This window comes from Pelodiscus sinensis, chromosome 4, assembly GCF_049634645.1.
Source record: "Pelodiscus sinensis isolate JC-2024 chromosome 4, ASM4963464v1, whole genome shotgun sequence".
NCBI lineage: Eukaryota > Metazoa > Chordata > Testudines > Trionychidae > Pelodiscus > Pelodiscus sinensis.
In genome coordinates this window covers 67,123,008-67,148,053 of record NC_134714.1, presented here as the reverse complement: position 1 = coordinate 67,148,053, position 25,046 = coordinate 67,123,008, and the positions used below count along the sequence as shown (strand labels likewise).

The 25,046-nt window shown below is 41.7% G+C and overlaps 1 protein-coding gene across 2 annotated transcripts in view; it reads left to right on the top strand.

Annotated features, from left to right (window-relative positions):
* Positions 1 to 25,046, top strand: part of UBR1 (ubiquitin protein ligase E3 component n-recognin 1) — a 128,174-nt gene that overhangs the window by 33,555 nt on the left and 69,573 nt on the right. For both annotated transcript variants that reach the window (XM_075927249.1, XM_006135407.4), the window contains exons 7-16: positions 767 to 829; positions 1,705 to 1,828; positions 4,682 to 4,789; positions 5,909 to 5,997; positions 10,026 to 10,124; positions 11,975 to 12,132; positions 14,569 to 14,668; positions 14,950 to 15,078; positions 16,158 to 16,338; positions 23,680 to 23,741. In XM_075927249.1, coding sequence (XP_075783364.1) covers positions 767 to 829; positions 1,705 to 1,828; positions 4,682 to 4,789; positions 5,909 to 5,997; positions 10,026 to 10,124; positions 11,975 to 12,132; positions 14,569 to 14,668; positions 14,950 to 15,078; positions 16,158 to 16,338; positions 23,680 to 23,741 — 1,113 coding nt within the window. The remainder of the gene's footprint in view (positions 1 to 766; positions 830 to 1,704; positions 1,829 to 4,681; positions 4,790 to 5,908; positions 5,998 to 10,025; positions 10,125 to 11,974; positions 12,133 to 14,568; positions 14,669 to 14,949; positions 15,079 to 16,157; positions 16,339 to 23,679; positions 23,742 to 25,046) is intronic.

Genomic DNA, 25,046 nt, shown 5'->3' with positions numbered 1-25,046 from the left:
TAGCCCCCTGCCTCGGGCAGGTGGGGAGCTGCTCCAGCTTGTACTGGAGCAATTTACTTAATCATTTACATCCCTAATACCCATTGATATATTTAATGCCTTGATTTTCATAGCTATTCTTCTATTATAGTAGTTTGACAATATCTAAACAGTTTTTGTTGTGATTTTTCTTACATTTTAGAATTACTTAAATAATTACAAATTGATTTAAGTATTAATACTTTAATATTCATTTGCTTAATTCATTTGTCTGTTCATTGCTGATTAAGTTGTGTTTTAGTCTTGTCATTTTTATATACTTATTTTATGTGTTGATTGTTAGTTACTTAAATATTTTCTTTATTTTGAAGAAGAAAATTGTTGATTTTGAGGCATTACCTAGTGCATTAGAAGAACTCCTGTCACTAAAATAGTGAGAGTCATATCCCTTAAGATAGTCCCCATGAATAGCCTGTATCATTAATTCCATCTTTTAATTTTGGTTTCCATGAATTAGTTGCATGAGAAACAATTACTTAATAATTCCATCTATTTAATTGTTGTATCTCTAGCTATCAATTTTGCATGAGTTGTTTTTTATAGTAATTTTTATATAAAATTAATTGGAGTTCAGACACCTGTTACCTATACCTACTTTGTGCTGCCTGCTTATTTTGAATAATGTCACTTAACAGGGACCTGGCTGAAATGTCATCTTTTAATTTAATTTTTAATTGTTGTTTTTTTCAATAGTAATCTCTCATTTAATATTTTATGGTTTAAATAGGGTCGTAGGGCTGTTAAAGAGGGATCGTATGTATCGTGTCAGGAAGCAAAGGAAGACATCAAGGTAACTTCCTCAAATTTTTATTCCTCACTTAATTTTTGGTGCTCTTTGTATTTTTTTTAATGTACTTTTATTATTTGCAGGGATGTTGTAGCGGTGTTGGTCCCAGGATATTAGAAAGGGTGTATGAAAGCACAAAATCTTATCTCTTTCAACAATACAATTTGGTCCTGACAAAAAGCTATTACCTCATTCAATTTGTCTGTATTTTTGTTATGTAATCTTTATAATTTAATAAGCTGAAGCTCCCTGGTCTGGCACTTTTGGGACCTGACCAATCCCCAACCAGGGAATTTGCTGGCCCAGAGGAAGTCAGTGCTTGCCCCTCTACTCCCAACCACCAGCCCCTGGGGCTCAGCTGCTGTTTGTGCTAGGGCTTTTGCTCAGCCGCCAGGGTTGCTCTCACCCCATCTCCCTTCCCAGAGCTTTGCTACTCTTGCCTGGGACGCTGCACTTTGGCTGCTCCAGACACTGGCTGATCAGGGATTTCACACACTCCATGGGGCTCCGGTCTTTCCTAGTTCAGCAACAATCCTAGCCCCAGCCTACTGGTTTTTCCCCACTTGGAGCATCCAGGGGGACACCAATGATGCTGAACCAGGGTGTTACAAGACTAGGGAAGTCTGGATTAGAGGAGTTCAACTTATATATGCAGGTTTTTAAATAATCTTCCTTTCAATCTCATGGTTTTGAATTTATCCTACCATCTTTGGCCAAGTTAGAAATCAGGAGCCAGCTGCATTAAGTGTCTGCAGCAAAAAAAAAAAAAAAAAAATTGCTTAAACAAGAGGAGGGCACGTGAAAAGGCTAGGAAGAATGAGAACTTCTAGGTCTTCTCTCCTTCAAGCTTTGTTTTCTTGTTTTTACTTCTCTTATAGAGGCACTCTGAGAATGTCTCCCAACGGCCGCTTCACGTGGAGGTTCTGCATGCTGATGTTATGGCTCATCAGAAATTTGCCTTGCGCCTTGGTTCCTGGTTGAACAAACTCATGAGCTATTCAAGTAAGCATATCATTTACTTTGTTCCAGTAATGGGCTGCCAAAACTTGAGCAATAAATGCCTTTAAAAAATGTCTCTTGGGCAGCAATACATGTTTAAAATACTCCCACTTTTTTCTTCCCTTAAAATAAATTATCCATTTCTTCCTTCTCCCCCGCAATAATATATCTATCAAGGAATAAAACAGGGCTATATCATCACCCCAACTATGTTCACAGTCTTTATTGCTATCCACTTTTACCTAATTACTGGGAAGTTCCCAACTGGTGTTGAAATAATCTGCAGAATGGATGGAAAACTGTTTAGGCTTAACAGGCTGAAAGCAAAGAGTAAGATTTCCACCATATCTGTCATGAAACTTCAGTATGCTGATAATGCCTTTTTTGCCCACTCTGAGAGAGATCTTCAACTTATCTTGAATGTGTTTGCTGATGCTTATGCATGTGTTGGTTTTACCCTCAACATCAAGAAGACCAAAGTGCTCCATCAACCCTCTCCAAATGAGATACTATGCCCCATCTGTTAAAATCAACTCAGAATCACTAGAGAATGTCAATCATTTTCCCTACTTTGGAAGTTGACTGTCATCCAAAGTTGATATTGATGTAGAAATCCAACATCGTCTGAGCTGTGCCAGTACAGCCTTTGCTCATTTATGGCACAGGATTTTTGAAGAGCACAAAATTCAAACAGACACCAAGCTTCTTGTCTATCAAGCCGTCGTTCTTCCAACACTATTGTATTGGTCAGAAACCTGGACAGTCTACAAACTTCACTTGAAAATCCTTGAGAGGTATCACCAACGCTGCCTCTGCAAGATCTTGAAGATCAAATGGTAAGACAGGCACACTAACATCAGGGTTCTAGAAGAAGCAAAGGCCACCATTATTGAAGCAATGATCATCCATCAGCAACTTTACTGGACTGGTCAAATTGTTTGGATGGCAGACCATCGCTTCCCAAAACAGATCTTATTTTCTCAGCTGGAAGAAGGATATTGTAATGTGGGAGGACAATGGAAGTATTATGAGGACTTGCTAAAGGATAACTTCAAGTGCAACATTGACACTGACATTTGGGAGACACTCACCCAGAATCACTCAAAATGGAGACAAGTCCTACGAAATGGCTCCCTGCATTTTGAATTTGCCCGCTGACAACCTGAGGAAGAGAAGAAGCTCAGGGGAAAGGGGAGATTGGCTTCTAGTCATGGTCATCAGCTTCCTGCTGTACCTGGAAACATCTGTCTTCATTATAATAGAACTTTGTGGTTCGAAGATCGGCCTTATCAGCCACCTGAGGGTCCACAACTCCCATGGAAGATGATCATACTTGGCAACAAGGAATCGCTCATCAATAGGTCTATCTTTTCATCACATTACCTGTCAAACTGTTATGGTGTCATTTCTCCCCACCCATTCATTTCACGAAGACTGTTTAGGTGACTTTCCTGTCTGTGTGATGCTTTACATAGAACTAGTGGTGGATTTGTAAAACATCCCTCCGCCAATATAATCAATTTCTGTTCACCATTATTGCACTATGATGGACTGAGTTGTCTAAGGATTTTGCAGTAGTTGAGCAACATGATTCTTTGGGAAAAGTTCCAAACTTCACTTTTACATGAAGTGTATGTGGAGAAGTGATCTTTAAAGTGACTTGCTGCAGAAGTAGAAGTCTGCAGTCCTAATAATGGGTTTCTTTTCAAGATTTTTCAAAAGGACAATGGTTAGATTCTCATCTCTGAGGTCCACAGGCTGACTGTATTAACAAGAGACTCTCACAGGTCCACTCCAGACTTGTTATTTTTCCAAATTTAGAAAATAAAACAATAAATCCATTCTCAGGCCTCTTTCTCTTCTTTGAGAAATGGGTGCTGTGTTTAGTCCTTATTAAGTTGCTTCAAATCACCAAAAGCTTTTTGCTTCATGATTGCACATAAGAAATCTCTAATGTAAGGGCTCATTTCTTAATTAAATAACCAAGTTCTTCTTTCACCAGTGTTTTTCTGCCTTTTGAAAAAAGGCTCTCATACATTCATCTCAAAGAACACTTCTGAAAATAATTTGTTTGTCAGTAGCTTTAAAGAAATAAAAGATTGCATTTTGGAATCTTACACAAAGCCTATGAAACCCACTGTTGTATGAGTACTAGGGATGTTAAATGTATTTAATTAAGTAATAGTGTAACAGCTGAAAAATTCAGTGGCTACCTGGTTACACGTGGGGCGGCAGGCCTGGGGAGCCAGTATGCACAAGCCAGTTTCCCACTCATACCAGCTCCTGACTGCTCCCTGGAATGCTGCCTCCTTTGATATGGAGGTAATAGCGTGGGGGGGGGGGGGCGGTTCCTTGGTAGCCAGTGTGCGTGTACCAGGAGTCTGCGTGTAACCGTGAACGTTCACCAGTGAGCCCAGGCTTATCTGTTAACCAGGTATATGATTACACTTTCACATCCCTAAAGAGTACCCTGGGTAGAGGCTGGAATAGATCAAGTCACATCCCAACCTGGCCTGCCCAACTGTGTTCAGATCTTATCTAGAATTTGCTATGCAAGGCTGCCTTGACCCCCTTGCAAGTGAAACATCAGCCCTCCACAGTCCGGTGGAGTCTGTCATAAGTAATTCTATTCTATAAAAATTAGGGAAGTTATTCTGCAGAGCAACAAGTTATGCTGAGATCATACTTGTGTAGAAGTATTAAGGTTAGTTGGTGAGCTATGATTTTGTTTTTAAGATCAGAATCCAGAAGCAACTTTTGTATGAAATTATCTCTTAAACAGACTTTTGTGTTTTGTTGAGTGGACCCCTTGATTATTTAGTGACAACTCACAAACTAATGTACTTCTCTCTATAGGTGACTTCCGCCAGATCTTCTGTCAAATATGCCTCGAAGAGGAAGCTGGCTCTGAAAAGCCCTGCTTCATAAGCATGTTGATGCTTTGGGATGCAAAACTTCATAAAGGTGGGTTTATGTAAGTCAATCTGCACACAAGTGGAAATCCACTTTAATATATTTGTGAAATTTACTAACTTAAATAATTGCCCCGAAGTTGAAACCATGGTAATATAAAGTTAACTCTTTTTAATTTTAGCTCTTAATTCTATGATAGCTGAAGTTTCAGAAAGATTGATGTTTTTGGTGCTTGTCTGCCTCCTATGCATTCCTTTCAAATTTGCATATTGTGGAGGATCTATTCTGGGAATGTAATGTGACTCTGAAAACCTATTCTCAGCTTTCAAATGTAAAATGTTACAAAATGGAAGGTCTGGTAATATTTCAAATACAGTGCCATAAGTATTACTCTTTATATACATACTATAATGGCTAAGTGAAGGGCAAAAGGAAGATACACCTACATTACAGAGAATGGTAGAATATTCTATACAAAATAACCAGAATAGAAAGTATCTATCTGAGAAGAGAATAGTACACATGACGGCATAAAGGATTTGAGAGCCCAGAGCAAGACTATCAGAAACTACACAAATGGAGAAGCAAACCCTACAGAACTAAAACATGCCTCCTGTTTCCAAACTCAGTAAAATTGCAAAATGTCCAAGAGGACTTGTTAAGCTTTCTTGACTTCACTGTTTAAGAGTAACACACCTGTCTTGGTTGAGTCTGGTTTTTAGAGCTTGTCTGCATATAAATTCTTATACTGATTGAACTATTTGTTAAAAACTAATATAGTTGTAATCCTGTTGTGTGGATGCAGTTACACAGGTATATAGGTGCTTATAACATATTGGCTTATTTTTAATTATATATAGTCATAATTGGTACAAAAATTGCATGTAGACTGCTCCTTGAAAGCCAAGGAGCCACAGTGTAAAAGTTAAAAGGAAGTTGAGCTTACCGGGTCGACAAGTGGGTTCCTGTATCTACCATATGCTTAATTAATGTTGCTAAAATGAATAATAGAAAGGCAATTTGCCAATGGGTTGATTATATGTGTATATATACATAAATTCTTACTACTTCTAATTACTTGGAATTTCTTTCTTCTTCTACCTGCTCCTTTCCTGTACAAAACCAAAAAGTTTAGTGGAGTGTAAGTAAAACATATTATTATTTTCATAGGGGCAAGGAAGATCCTTCATGAACTTATCTTCAGCAGTTTTTTCATGGAAATGGAGTACAAAAAACTTTTTGCTGTTGAATTTGTGAAGGTAATTAGATGTTTATATTTTCTTACATATTGTGAGACATTTTAAACAAGTGATTTCACCACGAAAAAACTGGAGAACAAAAATTATGGATGAAATCTTGTATTGGTTATCATTCCTAAATCTTCTTGTTTGTGCTTCCATGTATTTTACCTTTATAATTGACAATATATTTTAACTTTTAAAATATATCGAGGAAGATATTTATGAGAAAATGAAATGGTTTTTCAGAGTACATGTTTTTCAGAGTACATCTTGGCTGTGTCTACACTGAGCCACTTATTCCGGAAAATCAGCCGCTTTTCCGGAATAAGCTGCGAGCTGTCTACACTGGCCCTTGAATTTCCGGAAAAGCAGTGACGCTCTACTGTACAAAATCAGCCGCTATTCCGGAAAAGCTACGCTGCTCCCGCTCGGGCATAAGTCCTTATTCCGGAACACTGTTCCGGAAAAGGGCCGGTGTAGACAGCCCAGTAGTCTTTTCCAGAAAAAAGCCCCGATAGCGAAAATGACGATCGGGGCTCTTTTCCGGAAAAGCCCGTCTACATTGGCCACAGATGCTTTTCCGGAAAAAGGGCTTTTCCAGAAAAGCATCTGTGGCCAATGTAGACGCTCTTTTCCGGAAATACTTATAACGAAAACTATTCTGTTTTAAGCATTTCCGGAAATTCATGCCAGTGTAGACACAGCCCTTATGTTTATGCCCTCTTTAAATGTATATTTACTTGATAATCCCATAAAACCATCTACTGATGGTCCTTTATAAATATTTTACATGTTCACAGACCTAATTTCAGAAAGCTTTCTTTTTTCCCACATCAGTACTGATATCAATTATAAGGTAACTTGCAGTTTGTACAGAAATACAGTGTAGATGTTCTCAATTTGAAATGCAGGATTTTAAATAATGTTTAACAAAACCTTATCGAGATACATGTGTAACTTATTCTTTATCAGAGTATTTCTGAAAGTGGGCTGCAGGCCAACTTTGGGAAACCTGTGCCACTTTATCTAAGCTGTGGTCACCAACCTGTCGATCACCAACCCGTCGATAGGGAGGGCTCGACCAGTCAATCGCGAGGTGTTTGGGTCCCCCCCCATTTCCCCTCACCCCCAAGAAGCCCTACTATCTACCTCCAGCAACAATGGAAGTAGTGCCGGCTTCCCTCAGGATGGAAGGAAGTCCGGTAGCTGCGCACCACTTCTGGGGTTTCAGGAAGTGTGCTGGCTGTTCCCCCTCCCCCAAACAGCCAGTGCGGCACCACAACCCAGGTCTGTGGCACGCCAGGGACTTGCTGCACAGGGGCGGGGGGGAGGAGAGAAGGGGAAGAAGGTGTAGAAGAAGTGCTCAGGGGCTTCCCTCCTGGGGGGGAAGGGTAGTGGAGGGGGTTAGAGTCCCCAGCGAAGGTGCTCACTGGAGCGTCCCTCCTCTGCGGGGGAAGAGAGGGTAGGAGTCCCGGGGGAAAGCACGTACTGGGGACTCCCTGTTCCCACTGGTACCTTGTCCCCTGCTGCAGAACCCTGTCCTCACTGGCACCCTGCCCCAGTACCAAATAACACCCTTCCCAAGTACCATGTACCTTGCTACCACAAGCACAGTTGGGGCCACATTAGTGAGGCTTGTTGGCATTTTGGAGGAGTTGTTCTTTTTGCATCTCACTTGTGTGGCCCCAGCTGACTTTCCTATGGGTCAGCGACCCCTGACTCAAAACAGGTTCCCTGCCCTTCTCATAAATGAAGACAATGCTGAAACTTTTTGTGTTTGACGTAATATTTTATTTAAAAATGAAGCCTGGCCAACAAACCCCCAATTGGGGCCGAGCCCCCATATGGCCACATTATCAAAACACTCCTGGAACCCCCTGTCCTGAGCCTCTCTCATCCCCAAACTCCTGAACCCCCACATCCTCAGTCTTCTGCCACAACACTTCTTTACCATCCACGCTCTACAAATCTGTGTCCTGAGCCCATCATACTCCCAACCTCCCTGCCCTGAGCTCCTCTTATACCCCAACCCAAAGTCCTGCACCTTCACATCCACAAGCCTGTGGCTTGCTCAGTGCCCCAACCCTCCACCTGACCCCAACACTCCCCAGCCTGGAGCTCCCTCCCCAAGCCAGCATCCCCTTCTCCTCCTCCTCCTGCATCCAAATTCCCTCCCAGAACTTGCACTTCTCACCCCTTCCCACACCCAAATCCCTCATTCCTACCTCAGACCCCATACCCACACTGGATTGAGACAGGATGTATGGCTAGATTGCAGGAGTTTTTTTCCAGGATTCCAGAGATATCCCTTAAAAACTCTTCCGCGTCCAGGGACGTGTTTGTTCTTCCACTTTTTTTAGCGGAAGAGCAAACATGCTCTTTTGGTAACCCTTGTATTCTTCATTCCATGAGGAATAAGGGGGCTTCCGAAAGAAGGGTTTTTTTTTCCTGACATTTGGCCCAGTCTGGACAGGCCAGATGTTGGAAAACCCTCTAACTACAGAAGAATCGGAGAGGGAGGGGAGGGGGGAAAGCGGCAGTGTAGCCGTACTCTGAGAGTGTATGAGGGCTGGGGATAGCAAGGGATGAAGAGGAGAAGAACAGAGCGGGCGGGTCTTCAAGGAAGGAGTGGGGTCTTGGGGGAAGAATAGGGCAGTAGATCTTGGCTTGTTATGACATTTAAAAAGTTATCTTGGGCATAAAAAGGTTGGAGACTACTGATCTAAAGGGTCTGTAGCCATGGACTCCGGTTCTGTTTCCAAGTCAAGGGGAGTCACAGGACGCGGTGGGCTGTCCATTGCTTCCTATAGCTCCTATTGGCTGGAAATAGTGAACCAGAGCCAATGGAAGCCATGAGGCTCCATTGCTGTGGATCCTTTAAGTAAACAAAGGCAGCACTGACCCTCTAGCAGCTTTCCCCTTTTATCACATTGTAGCAGCAAAGTCCTGGCTCCAGCACAGAGCTGCTCTTCATTCTTGAGCCTTGAAAAAATTTGCTGCACTGTCTGAGATGCAATACTGTATCCACTTAAACATTTAAATAGTATAATGCAAACATCAAAACACACACATAAAAATGTAAACTGTAATTGAGATGTGTGCTAGACAGTTTGTCTCAGAGCACCAACAATCTTTTTCTAATCTAAAATTTTGGCTAAAAGCCTTAAGCTTGCCATTCTGGGATTAATTTTCAAGTGATTGAGAATTATATTGATTGTAAACTAATGAAATTTCAACGTAGAGCATATAGCAATCCTCCTAGCTCAGCCAAAATCGTATGAAACTTCAAGGTCACTGATTCATTCCCAACTTCAGATGTGGAGGTATAGATGCCACAGTGACAAGCATGGTGTCTATTGTTTTAATACATGGTACTGGATTTCTGCTACCATTGAAACAGTGGGTAAACTGGAGATTATCTGTTTTTTAAAGATGACTATTTGAGAAATGGACGTGATGTAAGGGCTAGCAGAACGTTTTTCCCTATTACGTGAGATAATCAACTTATTACTAGTCAAAAATGTGAGTGCTGCTCAGTATTCCTTTATGGAGTACACATGGAAGGGAAAGAATTACTTTGAATCTGTATCAGAGGGATAGCCATGTTAGCCTGGATCTTTTGGTGACAACTTTTCAACAGAACAGTCTGTATTCTATTCTATGGAGGGGATAAAGACCTATTTTATGATTCTTGCAATTTCAATTGCTAAGAGCAGATTTTGTGCTTGTGTGTATCTTACTTCCCTTATTGGAGAAGGATGGAAATGTGGGGAAATAAAGGAATTAGGTTCCATCCAGCAAATCATTTAAACATGTGCTTAACTTAAAGAATCAGTGGTACTATTCATGTGTAAACTTGACTGCATTAACTGCTTTGCTAGATATGGGGCTTTGTGCAATTCATGTGTGTTGATCTGGAGCTGTTGGGACATTATAAAGATATCTATTTTAACTTTTTCCAAGTGAAAAGTAAATCAAATTAAATGTTTTTGTTTTGTTTTGGCTTTACTTGTTAATCATTTTTCCCAATGTTCCCATTTTCACAGTATTACAAGCCATTGCAAAAAGAATATATCAGTGATGACCATGATAGAAGTATCTCAGTGACTGCACTCTCAGTTCAGATGTTCACTGTACCCACTCTGGTATGTATAGCCAGCACCTCAGTAAAGCTATCATGATTGTAAAGTAGTTTATCATGTATACCATATCTGTACACTACTGATTGTAGGTAGTTTCCATGCATCTGTGGTCAAAGCAAAAAAGATATTTAGAATTCTGCTAATATAAAAGGGTAAATAGTTGTTTTGTCTGAAGTTTATCACTGAAATGAGAAGGAATGCAAGTAAATGGAATTCTGTTCAAGGTCATTCTATCATCCATCAGTTAAATTTCGGTTAGTCTGCTGCTTAAGATTACCTTTTCATGTAAATAGTAAGGCAGCCTTTTCCCTGAAGAGGGGGAAAAAGAAGCTCTAGGACAGGGGAGGAATCTGTGTGGGGATCCTGCTTGTGTTTTATATTAGAAATTCAGATCTCTTCTACTTTGCATTTCAAGGAAGACTTTATAGATGACTGGGCAGCTAGTAGATTGTCACTGCCACTACTTTAGTAAGGAAGTAAAGTATGATCAATTGAGATTAATTATTTTTGTTCAGCTTGTTGTTAAATGTTTTGGGCATCTATGTAACTTGGACGTTTGTCAAAATTTAAACTCTCTAGGTCAGTGGTTGGGACCCTCTTTGAATGAGGTTACCAGGGCTGGTTTAGACTTCCTGGGGCTCATGGCTGAAGCCCAAGCCTCGCTGCCCAGGGCCAAAGCCCGAGGGCTTCAGCCCTAGGAGGCAAAGCTCAGGTTACAGGCCCGTTGCCTGAGGCTAAAGGCGTTGAGATTCAGCTTTGCTCCCACCCTCAGAATGGTTGGAATCAGGCTTTGCTCCCTCTCCCCCACCTAGGGTGCTGGGATTTGGGCAGGCTCAGCTCAGGCTTCAGTCCCCATTCCTGGGGTTGTGAAGTAATTTTTGTTGCCAGGAGGAGGTCACAGTGAAATGAAGTTTGATAATCTCTGCTGTAAGTGAAAAGAGTTGACACCTGTCCCTCTTCAACAGAGGAAAGAGAGATCCTGCTCCAATCTTCTATTCCGCTAGCCAAAAAAGCAAGGAGGGGAGAAAATTTGATGTTTATAACTTTTGTAAAGTAAAAATTAATGATGGTCTGTGCGTGTTAAACTTTTTTATGCCAGTTTATATATCATAAAGTAAAAAAGGACACATACGTTTTCTTTCTGTTGCACTTTTGCCTTTCAAGTCAGGCATATGGAAAATGAGCTAACTACAACAGTGCTTGCACAGGGAGGGATTACACCTGTGCAGGACAGAGAATTCACCTGCACATAGGGCAGTCAGTGTTGTGGTCATACCTTTTCCTTAAGATTTTCAGGCGCTTTCTCACACCAGCTTTAACTTACCTACCAGAGATTTATTCACACATCTTTCCTGCTCTGGCCATGCTCTCTGCCAGCTCACAACCATCCGTTTTTCAGAGGGGAACCCTAGTACCTGGTATTATTGCTAATACAGTAGGACAAAGCAGCCTCAGTCTTGTCCCTTGGCAAGCTTTTTATCACAGGAGACTTGTACTGGGTGACTGTCCCCCACAGAAGAAAATCTTACCTCTCTAAAGAGAAGGTTATAAAAGTTGGTCAAATGCTAAAGATGGTCTTTTTTACTTAGTGTCTCATAGTTCAGGTCCTGGCATTGCATCCGGTACTAGGGAGTCAAAAATGTGGTATGGCATTATGCATTTTTAGACACCATCCTCTTTACTGCAAGTGTAGCTCAGCTGACACACAGCACAAGAGACTATTTAGTGAACTATAAGCTGCTTTTCCACAAGTGTCAAACATCCAAATGATGAATTAATAGGAGCAGAGAGAGTGTCTGCCTATTCTTGCACCCAGACAGATTCATGTTGTTGAAATACCATTTCCCATACAGGCACGCCATCTTATTGAAGAGCAACATGTAATTACCATCATCACAGAGACCCTGCTGGAAGTGCTGCCAGAGTACCTGGACAAGAATGACAAGTTTAACTTCCAGGGTTACAGCCAGGAGAAATTGGGCCGGGTGTATGCAGTCATATGTGACCTCAAGTAAGTGTACATTTGAGGAGGATGTATGTGAAAGATTTCCAAGCAGATTTCCTTGTTGATATCTTGCTTTAAAGTGGATCTCAAATTATTTAAAATATCAAAAGAAACTGCAAAAAATGCAGTACTGTAACAAACCCAGTGAACACATGTCCTTTCCTAATCTGGATCCACTGGTGTTCCATGGCGGTTTTGATAATATCAACATAATGCATGCTTAGTTTTAAAAGGTTATTTCATACTAATTGCTGTTGAGGAGATGTTTAGTGCATAGATCCATAGTCAATAGAATGTTATGAACATTCTTCAGCACGTCATTCTTAACAAATCTGATCAGAAAATTTTGGCTACATCAAATACAAATGCATGCTTCAAAGCTCTGTTATGTTTGTTTAGGTTATGTATCATGGGGTATGTCTACACTACCCCGCTAGTTCGAACTAGCGGGGTAATGTAGGCATACCGCACTCGCAAATGAAGCCCGAGATTTGAATTTCCCGGGCTTCATTTGCATAAGCGGGGCGCCGCCATTTTTAAAACCCCGCTGGTTCGAACCCCGTGCAGCGCGGCTACACGGGGCATGAACTAGGTAGTTCGAACTAGGAAGCCTAGTTTGAACTGCCTAGTTCGAACTACCTAGTTCGTGCCCCGTGTAGCTGCGCTGCATGGGGTTCGAACCAGCGGGGTTTTAAAAATGGCGGCTCCCCTCTTATGCAAATGAAGCCCGGGAAATTCAAATCCCGGGCTTCATTTGCAAGTGCGGTATGCCTACATTACCCTCCTAGTTCGAACTAGGAGGGTAGTGTAGACATATCCAGGTAGACCAGTGATTCTCAAATTTTTTGGGCTCCGGAGCCCTTTACATGCGTAAAAATTTATGCGGCACCCCAGCGGTCCACTGATTGTATGCGTTGTACCTATCGATGTTTCCAGTTTGTCAACCTCACAGAGCCCCTGGAGATGTCTCACAGAGCCCTGGAGCTCCGCGGAGCACAGTTTGAGAAACACTGATGTAGACTAAAAATATTGTAGCTGGGCAAATAAACAAAGACATTTTAGTAACTTAAATCTCATTGTTTGTTTGTATATTCACACACATGATCCCAATAGTAAGCAAGCATCATATTTTATTTTGGAGACAGTGTATTGTGTTCAGAAATAGATTGCTATCACCAGTTACAATAGTGAAAGTAGATTATTTACTGAAGATACAATTGGTGGATCATTGCTAATGGAAATAACTGCTGTGATACCATTTTTGTACATTTAAACAGAGTCAATTGGTTTGAACTTTTTTCATAATTATTAGGATGGCAAATATTTTTATTCTTGGGTTTTATGGTCAATAAAATAGAAGTTTTACAAGTTCGTGTTACAAAGGCAATCAAATGTGAACTGAAAAGCATTCAAGAAGTTTTAAAATCCATTTCTTCTACGCAAAGCAATAAGAATCTCCAAGATAAACACTGGGTTATCAGGCTATCAACTATTCTAGCACACTTTCCAGTTTAGATTACACGGTTATATATCTACTAGAAATGAATAATAGAAGTGATATATTATGTTAAGCCGATGTCCTTGCCTGCGTAAGATTCTTCCATATAGTACAACCTCCTCTCTCTAGGAAAAAAATTACCTTTCTATTTAAAATGTTCCCTTTACTGAGAACCTTGTTATACATCTCACTTCAAGGCCCACTCTAATTTGCCTTTAAAATTAATGGAATTATTCTCATTGAGTGCCCTGAGAGTTGGATCTGTTCCTTTACTGAATTTATTTTGCTGACAGCAGTGAAGGTTTTAATCCAGTATGATTTTTACTGTAAAAATTAATTTAGGACACAAGCTGAAATAGCAGAATAAAGAGTGGCCGTTATGCTAGTTTTTTAAATTGATAAGGCTGCTTAATGAACGAGGTCAAAGTTCCCTAAACTCAGGCAGTTGTGGTACTCCTAACATATGGTTCTATTCTCATTGCTTGGATGTGCAGTCCCAGAAACCTTCCTCCTAATTTGTTCTGTTTCTAGAAAATGTTGTACTATCAAGAGAGGGCATATTTCCAGTTGATGTTAGATGAAAATAAATATAAAAATATTGATTCCAATTATGCGATTAAACTAAACTATTTGTTACTGTCTTAACTCAAACAGACTTGGCAAAAGACACTCGCTGTGAGGAATGCAGTTATGGATCCTGGGTTCACTAAAAAGTACAAAACTGCAAAATGTATTAAATTATGCTTCCAGGCTCTGCCTTATCACTTTTTACTTACCACCAAGCTAGTTTCGGAAGTTTTACCGAGAGTTTTTGAGATAAAGAATGGTAGTATCACTTGATGATGTTGATGATAACTTTAATTTAATTTATTTGAAAACATTTTAGATTTAAATATAGGCAAAATAAAATAATAAATTTTGAGAGATACCATTTTTTGGGGCAGGTATATCTTAATCAGTAAGCCTATATTGTGGACAGACAGACTGAGGGTTCGGTTTTTGGAAGGATTCCAGTCTTTCCTGAGGATCCTGACTTGCATGCAGGTAGAGTACATTTAATGTTTTTCTAGTGTGCCATTCCAAAGAATGTTGAAATATTTCTGTCATCTGTTCACACAGTACTCACCATGGTAATTTTCAGCATGTTTCAGGCACAAAACAGAGATCACTTAAAGCTGTATCTTAGGTGGGTGGGGCAGATGTAACACTGTACCTGTTTTAGCGGTCTCTGAACAGTCTATATTTTCATTTCTGCTTATGGGATTTTCGGTTTAAGTATCTGATGGCTTATCTAAATGAATATTCTATGGGACACTTCATTGCAGGGGATGGAGGAGATACAGAGACAGATTGGTCAACATATTGAGGTGGACCCAGATTGGGAAGCAGCCATTGCTATCCAGATGCAGCTGAAAAACATTCTTTTGATGTTCCAAGAGTGGTGCGCTTGTGATGTAAGGCAATAGTGTTCGTGGTTCTTTTGCAGGTGGTTGAGTATGTTTCATGAACTAGAAGCTTTTCTGAAAAGCTGCACTATTGTACAATACAGAACTTTATAGTTCATCTTCTTTAAAAACCATCCCATGATGTTTGTTTTGTTTTGTGCTTTTACTAAGAACATACAACATTGTTACCTGACTACTTGTTTATTACTTTGAAAGGAAATTTCAGGCCTGCAGAAACTTTTAATTTCTGAAAAAAATAGTCCCATTTCTCTTCTGGGTAGTAATAAAATCTGATACCAGAATGGGTAAATCTAGTTAGGGAACATATCTGTATTTAGATGCTAATTTATAACAATGTGTATGTATCCTAGCTGTAGCTGATATTAATCACTGCCATAGTGAAGTCTGTTAAGCATTTCTGTTGTAATCTCCTCTTCTCACAGGTTTATAACTCAACTAAAGCTAAACTCACTTCAGTTGAAACATTTGGTCAAGAAATAATTAATTTATCACATAGTAGAGTTTGGAAATAGTCTACTGGAGTACACTAAAATACGGTCCCATTGCCATTTGTCTGAATTTGTTTAGAGGTGCAGGGAAGGAAGAGGATGACAAATTAAAGGGAGAGGGAGGAATCCAAAAACTGAAAATGGGAAAGTCCCATTTTTTTTCCTCTGTTTTCAGAAATTACAACCAAATGAGATTTTCAGTTAAAAGAAAGCGGACAATTTTTATTGTGAATTGGAAACAAAAAAAATTATTTCAGATTTTACAGTGAAATTGAAAAGATTTTGTAGAAATTGACATTTTCCCTAAAATTTTCATGAAACTACATTTTCTGATGTGGGGAAGAGTCTTTAAGCAGGTAAATAGTAATGATTAATATATAGGTTTAACAAAAGGGCACAATTCCATTTTCTGTAGGTCTCTATGACTAATATATGAACCTATACTAAGGAGTAAGGAAGTAATTGTCATGAATTTTTAGTGACCTCGTTAAACCATAAAAACAAATGACAGGAAAATGAGGGGTGTATTCATGTGTGGGATTTGTTTAACGAACTACACACAGATCTTTTCAATTCTAGGAAAATCTGTTGCTGGAGGCTTATAAAGAGTGCCATACAGCTGTGATAAGATGCAGCACAAGTAGCCATTCACGGGAGAAGACAGTGCTTCAGTTATGTGGCCACACTCTGGAAAGTATACGTTACAGAGTGTCAGTAGATCCTGTCAGCATACACCTGCCACTGTCCAGGACACTTGCAGGTGAGAGTCGACACGCACTACTTTTTTATTTGCTTTTTGTAACTGGAGTTTCATCTTCCATCTCCACTTTGTTATCCTTCAGGTATGTGATTTAATCTCTGGTATTGGCCTGAAGTGTATTTATATTTTAAATGTGGAAAAATAGTCTAAAATGTGTTAAAATAGATATCGCTTTATGCTGGGTTTAAAAGTTAAATGTGGTTTCTCTGGAAATTGTTACCCAAGTTACTGTGTTTATAGCATCAGAATAAGTATATTGAATAAATCATATGATATAGCATTTTTAAGAGGGGTGGAAAACTCATTACATAGGAAATGATTTTCAAATTTTGCTGTATTTTACAAATGGAGATTTGAACTTTTTTAAACGCAATGCTCTGCTCTCTTCTACTCAGTTTCAAATTGTAGGGTGCAACTTATCACCTATGGAAAGGAGGAGGGCATACTTTTTTTTCTGTTCTGCAGCGCTCTCTTTTTGTCAGGGAACCTTCTTGCCTAGAAGGCTGCTGCGATACTGAGTCTTTTGAGGGGGTTTGATGATGGGAAAAGAGGGTGTTTTTGATAGTCGGAAAGATTTAGCATATCAGAAATATTTATTTTAATATGAATACATAAACCCAAAAGAGAGCCTTCATAGGGACTAGTTGCTCTAAAAATTTAGTCAATAACCAACAAAAACAGTAGGAAATAACCAGGACCAGTTTCGACAATCAAAAGAACCTAACCAGTAAACAACCAAGAAGATTTTTTTTTCTCTTACCTTCCATAAACATCTCAAATCTTATACCCCTTGGGCTATACAAATAGGTGGGCTTAGCACTCTAAAGGCCAAGAAGTCTGGAATATTTTCAACCCAGATAATATTGGGAACGAGTATGAAATGCAATGAGACTGGTGTGCCAGCAGTTTCCTTGTAAACTGAGGAAACTGTCACATAAGCAATTCCATAGACCCAGTTGAAGTAGTATTTCATGGGAAATAAGAAGCAGCCTCTCAGGTCAGCTAGTCCCATATCAGAAGCTGGGAGTGGATGACACAGAATGGATCACTTGACAATTGCCCCATCTGTTCATTCTCACTGAAGTACTCTTGAAAGACAGGATGTGGATCATTGGCATGACTCAGTATGGGCATTTGTATGTTCTTATTTAGAGCTTTGTAGATCAAAACCAGCACTTTTGTAAACTCTCCTTGGAAACTAACAGGTAAAATAGTGTTAGGTCCTAGAGCAACAGTATCCTAGATTAAATGCACTGTCTAATAAATAAACACTTGCGTTTTGTATTAATTTCAGTTTCCAAATAAATTTCAGATATAGCCCTATGTAGAGCATACTGTTATAGGCTGTTCTTGAAGTGGCAAAGATTACATTAGCTATGTCCACAGTGAAAATAGAAAAATGGCTAAGTATTGATCTGAAGAGAAGTAGGGGGGAAGATATCCTGGGTGTACACAACCATTTAAAAGCCAGTGAAAATCTAAGACATTGATATTGATTCCCCAGTCTACCATTATCACTATGACATTCTTGTGACTGAGATTTGGCTAATGTACTTCTTTCTGTGCCCCATCTGCTGCTAAACATTGAGAGCTGCTCAACTGCCTCTTTTGGACAATAGGAATTGAAGATGTAACTCTGGGAATTTTAGGAGAATGAAATTCTACGTGCAGGAGAGCACTTTAATACCTGATGGTAGCTCCTCAGGACAAGTCCCTCACCATGACTGAGAGATGGCAGCCCTGACTTCAGACCACAGAAGACAGTCTCTTATTCTAACCCAAATGCCATCTGGGCCCAAATGGTCAATTTGCAGATTCTGCATTAATTTGCATAGACAACTACCTGGGATAATTCTGTTATGGAGGCCCTGAGGGGCTCTTCCACATTTCAAAAGCAGGGAGCATGGGGCCATTGGGGGACCCACGGCACTTCTGCCTTTGAAATGTAGCAAGATCCAGTGGGGCTCTTGTGACATTTCAAAGGCAGAGGCACCCTTATTCACTAATCAAATAGTCGATGCAAATTCCATCAACTGTTCGATTACTTGATTAATATAAATTTAACATTCCCAATCTGGAAGATTGATATGCTGCTCTTGATTTTCTAAGACGCATATTTTCACTCTCAATCTTTGAAGAACACAGGCAGCTTCTGCAATTCAAGGTACGTCTAAACCATTACCAGTTTGTGGTGTTTCTCTTTGGCCTAGCCATGCCTCCCAGGGTTTTCACAAAATGTATGTCAGGCTTACCTGAGACATTGAGTTCAGGTGTATGCCTACTTCGATGACTGGCTCATCAGGGGTTGCTGCAGTCTTAAAGTTCAGCAGGATATCGCTCTTCTACTCAGCATATGCTGACATTTCGGTCTTCTGGTGAACGACAAAATGCTTGTTCAAAGGATTGAATTTCATCGGTACGGTGCTGCACTCCACTAGAGTGTCACCTTATCAGTCCTGATATAGCAGATATCCCTGGCACATCTGACCACTGCCCAAGTTTGTCTTCGCATTTCTCGGTCAAATGGTGTTGTGCACTTATGTGGTACACTTTGCCAGGATCAACATGCACCCTCTCCAGTTATAGCTAGTGTCGTATTCTCTGTCCAGTACTCCCTGGACTGTGTTCTGATTGTCCTGGTACATGTCCTCGATGCCCTGACATGGTGGACCATGTCATGCCTGGTGTTCCCTTTCAGCAGCCTCCTCATTTCTGGGAGTTGGTACCTGTTTTGGACCAAGGATGGGGTACTCACATAGGATCACTCCAGATGCGGGAGCATGGTCCACGGAAGAGAGGACCCTGCATTATGAACATCAGAGAATTCAGAGCAGTCCAAAACATGTGCAAACTGTTTCTCTCTCACCTGTCAGGCAGTGTAGTCCAGGTCCTTATGGATAACACAACCACCATGTTCTACATCAACAGACAGGGAGGAACCCACTACACACCTCTCTGCAAAGTAGTAATTTGGCTATTGGACTTCTGCATTCTACATGGCATCTCCTGGTAATGCAAAACACGACTGCAGACTACTTGAGTGTAGAAAACTTGTCTCGCCATAAGTGTGCTCTACATCCCAAGTTGGCCTCAGTTGTCTTCCAAGGCTACGACTAGACTACACCCCTCTGTCAGCAGAGGGATGTAAATGAAACACTTTGAAAGTGCAAATGAAGCTAGGATTTAACTATCCCATGCTTCATTTGCATAACCATGTAATGGTGCTCTTTCGAGAGAGAACTATTTCGAAATTGAAACCGCAGTCTAGACACAGTTCTTTCGAAAATAGCAGGCTTTTTCGAAAGATCCCGTACTCGTCAAAAAATGAGATTTACACGATTTTTAAAAAAAGCCTACTATTTTCGAAAGAACTGGGTCTAGACTGCGGTTTCAATTTTGAAATAGCACTTTTACAAAAGAGCACCATTACGTGATTATGCAAATGAAGCGTGGGATATTTAAATTTTCATTTGCACTTTTTGAAGTACTTCATTTACATCCCTCTGCTGACAGAGGGATGTAGTCTAGACGTAGCCCAAGAGTGGACTTGTTTGCGACAAGACACAATGCGAATGGGAAGTGCCATGGATTCTGCTCCAGGCTGGTTCTGGAAGAAGGACCCATTATGGATGCCTTTCTTCTTCCATGGACAAAGGGCCTCATGTATGTGTTTTCCCTCATTTCCTCTAATTAGCAAGGTCTTTCAAAAGATCAGGCAGGATGTGGTAAACCTAATTCTCATCATGCCAACATGGCCGCACTAGCACTTGTTTGGCACACTCATGAGTACAGGTACAGGCCCCTCGTCTGTTGCCATTTGCTGGGATCTGTTGTCCCAAGATCTCTTTGCCGCCTCCACCCGGACCTGCAACCACTCCCTCTCTTGGTATGGTTGAACCCACAAGAGCATGCCTGTTCAGCCATTGGGCAACAGCTATTTCTGGAAAGCAGGAAGCCCTCAATCTGATTGACCTACATGCCGAAATGGACCCAGTTCTCAATCTGGGCTGCACAGAGAAGGGTCTGATGCTTGATTAATTCTTACACTTGAACCAGGAGGATCTTGCACTAGCTTCAGGTCTGGCTGCTATTTCTGCTTTTCATCCCCTGTTCAAGGCTGCTCAGAGTTCTCTCATGGTATCACGGCCTGATTTTTTGAAAGGCTCTTTCCCAGACCTGTCCCCTCTCCGTCACTGAGACCTCAGTTTGGTCTTATCTAGGCTGAAAGGCCCTTCATTTGAGCCACTGGTTTCTTCCTTCCTCCCTCATTTCTTTCTCTGAAGGTGACCTTTCTTGTGGCAATCATGTTGGCCAGAAGAGGGTCAGAGCCCCCATGTGCACTTTTGCTTCAAAGATAAGGTACAACTTAGGCCTCTCCCAGCCTTCCTGCCCAGGGTAGTGTCAGTGTTCTGCAGAGGTCAGGATATCTTACCGTTTTCTACCTCAAACCTCATACAATGCGGACCATCCTCTGGATGTTAGGCTTTCTACCTGGAAATAACAAATCCCTTCTGTAACTCTATGCAGTTCTTTGTGGCCTACGCTGGCTGCATAAAGGGTCTTCCAATATCTTTGCAGAAGATTCCTAAGTGGATAACCTTGAGCATTCACAAGTGTTATGAGTTGACAGGTGCTTAACTGCTCCCATTGGTGAGGGCTCATTCTATCAGTGCCTAAGCCTCATCGCTGGCCTTCATGCCCATGTCCCAATCCAAGGTATTTGCCATGCAGCAACATGATCTTCACTGCACATGTTTATGTCCCATTACTCAATGAGCTAGGGATGATGCAGCATTCAGCAGATGTGTTGCAGTCTGCATGTCCTTAAACATCTACCTGCCTCCACAGATACTGCTTGCATTCACCTATGTTGAATGAACATAAAGCCCTCAAAGAAGAAAAGACAGTTATCTGTTTCCATAACTGGTGTTCTTTAAACTGTGTTGCTCGTGTCCATTAAACTTCCCACCATCTTTCACCTCTGGAGTTTTCTGGTAAGAACAAACTGAGGAGGGATAGGTCCATGGGCACCCTATATAGCATAGCAAGTGCATACCACTCCAGGAGATGCTGGACCCAGTCCCCTGCAGATACTGCTGAGGGAAAATCTTCTGGCACTATTGCATGTGGCGAGCACACACGCTTCTGTTGAATGGCCATGAGCAACACATCTCGAATTTACAAAAACAGGTAACTGTCTTTTATTTTCACCTCTGAGTTGCATGCAAACAGCAAAACTACACATCTTTCTTAAGCATCAACACGCTTTAGCTCTGTGCTGCAGAGTGCCTGTCTGAAGAGAAGAATATAGAGTTCAGCAGAGTCAACCACTGCCATTCCCTTCAATAGGACCTCCCCCCTAAAAAAGACACAATTTTTCATGCCAGTCCATGTTTTTAGGTTGAACATGAAGAACTACACAATGAGTGGTTATTGCTTTCCCTGTAGATCAAATGAAACCAGATGCTGTTCCTAAACTGTTTCTTGTCACTGCACTGGCCACCAAGGCAACTTGTATCAGACTGTGTAGTGTTTAGTGAGAAGGTTCCCTTGATTGCTTAATATGTGATGACAGATTGTCACTTACCAACTAATTACTTTGTTGGAAATTCTGCTTATAGTCAGGTTTGCCTCAGATTTGCAGCACTTTGGTCTATCACAGTATTTCTCAACCTTTTTTTTTTTTTTTTTTTTTAAATAAAGTACCCCCTTTAAAATAAATTCTAAGTACCCCCAATACCTACAGTTTTCAGACGCACAATTTTTTTTCTACCATTGCAACACATTTGTTTAAGCAACTTAATCGTAGCCAGGTGGGCGTTGAATTTGTTGGGTGAAAAAGTACCAAAATAATAAAGTGTAGTAAAACTTAAATAAAAAATTCAATTTTCTTCAGATTTCAGTTGTGTTGACGTACTCCCCCCCCCCCCCCCCAAGACTTCTCTTGAGTACTTCTAAGGGTACTCGTACCACAGGTTGAGAAACATTGGTCTACCATTTATTTATAACTAGAGGATTTACCTGGCATTGCTCAGTTCCTTAACTGAAATAATTTTTTGTTTCTCTTCATGTAAATAATTGCTCTGGCTGCCCTGGTGAGAGAGGACAAATTCAGTCCTCTGTCATGGCAGCAGTTTGGGGCCAGGTCAGAAGCACCTATCCATGGCTTCTGCAGATGCAGCAGGCATAGCCAAGGGATGGGATGAATATCTACCGGCTGGGGGACACCCAGACAGGAAGAGACACAAACAGATAGATAGACTCTCTGAAACATATAGGAGATAGCTATCCTTTTATCTGCCCCTAGCCTCTGCTGCCCCAATGGGGTTATAGCTGCCCTGGTCCCCGTCTCTAGCCCCCTTCTCTGGCCCCTTGCTTGCTCCCCTGTGGTCATTATGTAGAATACATGGGGTTATAGCTACCCTTTTCATTTTATAAGAAACAGTTGTATTCCAGGCACATCCCATTGGCCTGGCACAACGAATCCTCACCTTGCTTCAAGTTATAAGAGGAAGCTGTATAGTAAATTTGGTTGTCCAAGTGCTTACCACTTAGGAGTTCTTGAACAAACAGATTCACAGACAGACAGAGAGAGAGACATGCAAACTCCCTCAAATATGTGGTAGACTAGCACATTTACCCAGCATTGCTTGGGTTCTTAAGGAGCAGGGATTGTGGGGGAAACAGGAGTCAGGGTTGGGGGGATGAGGAAGGGCTCTGGGCAGGGGACTGTATGTCGGGGGGGGGGGGACCAAAGCTCTCCCCTCCTCCCAAACAATTCCTACCAGGGCTGCTTGCTCTTCCCCTTCCAGTTCCTGTTAGTGAATGAGAACAAAATGCATAGCTTGTCTGCCCCCTGATCTTTCCAGCTAGAGTCAGGAATTCAGTAAACTGCACTTTCCCCATCACTCCCTGACGAAGGGGAACAGCCAGTAATGTCCCTTTGGGGGGTGGGAGAAGGGACTTCAGCCCTCCTACCCTTCCTAAATAGCGCCTGGGAGATGGAGACTTGGGACTCAGGCAGTACTGGATTGGGGTAGAGGGAGCACACCCATAGGCCATAGCCATGCCCCCTTTACCTGCCTGATGATTGTGTCTTTTCTGTATAGCTTTCTGAGAATCAATCCCATTCCAGACACATCCCATTTTCCTGGCATAACCAACCCCTTATGTTTTAAGTTAGGATGTGATGAAGCTGTGTACCAAATTTGGTGGTCCTAGTTCTTACTGTTTAGAAAACACTTAAACAGACAAACTCTCTCGAATATATAGTAGATCTAATTGAAAAGCCAACTTGGTTGTCTTTGATATATGTTGACTTTTCTCCCCTTTGTTTAATAGGCCTATATGTACGATTAGGCAAGACTGGAGCTATCTCAAGACTGCAGGAGTTTGTGCATTCTGTAAGTGTCTGATTCAGATGATAACTGAGCTTGGTTTTTATTGCTGAAAAATCTCACAGGGGTAGTTAAGTTAGTCTGCATCTGCAAAAAAGAAAAAAAGAGCCCTGTGTCACCTTAGAAGCTAACAGATTTATTAGGGCATGAACTTTTGTAGGTAAAACCCTCTTCATCAGATGAATTGGAGTAGAAGTTACAAAGGCAGGAGTGTATGTTTTGTGTTAATGAGGCTAATAAATCAGGGTCGAAGTTATTCATTCACAGTATTTGGTGTGGAGATGTGAATAATTGGAGAGGGGAAATTGACTTGGTAGTGCCTTAACCACTTAAAATCCTTGTTTAATTCTAAATTGATTGTATTAAATTTGCAAATGAACTCCAGTTTTCTCTCTTTGTAATTGGGTTTTGAAATTCTTTTGTAGAAGGATGTCTACTTTAAAATCCATTACTGAATGTCCAGAGAGGTTAAAGTGTTCCTCTACAGCCGTGGTCACCAACAGGTCGATCGCGAGCTATTGGTCGATCGCGAGGCCTCGACCAGTCGCTCGCGAGGCGTCCTGTCCGCCCGGCCCCCATTTCCCTCCCACCCCCCAGAAGCCCCACTACTTACCTCAAGAGAAAACGGAGGTAGTGTCGGCTTCAGAAGTCCCGCAGCTTAGCGCCACTTCCGGCCATTCCAGAAGTGTGCTAGCTGCTCTGCCAGCTGGTGTACTGCGGGAGGGAGCATCGGCTCCCTGCACCGTACAGGAAGGGTGAGTCAGCCCCGCGGGAGGCGCGCAGAGGGGTTGGTCCTGGGACAGGCATACACGCGGGGCTTCCCTGCACGGGGGGGGGGGTGGCCCCGGGGCGGGCGCATGCGCGGGGGCTTACCTGCCTGGGGGGGAAGGGGCGAGGTTGGCCGGGGGGGGGGATGGCCCTGGGGCAGGTGCGCACGAGCGGGGCTTCCCTGTGTGGGTGCGGGTGTCTGCCCCCTGTGCAGGCACATGCTGGTTTTCCTGGGGGGTGGGAGAATCCTTGGAGGATGGACATGCGGGGGACTCTCTGCCCCCACTGGCACCCTGCTCCCCAGCCCCCACTCCCCAGCTACAGAACGCTGTCCCCACTCTCCTGTCCCCACTCCCCGAACTCTGTCCCCACTGGCACCCTGTCCACAGCTGCAGAACCCTGTCCCCACTGGCACTCTGTCCTCTGCTGCAGAACCCTGTTCTCTGCCCTCCCAGCACCCTGTTCCATCTCCCCTGCCCCAGCTGCAGAACTCTGTCCCCACAAAATGTATAATTATAAATGCTTCATTTTAGATTTAAATAG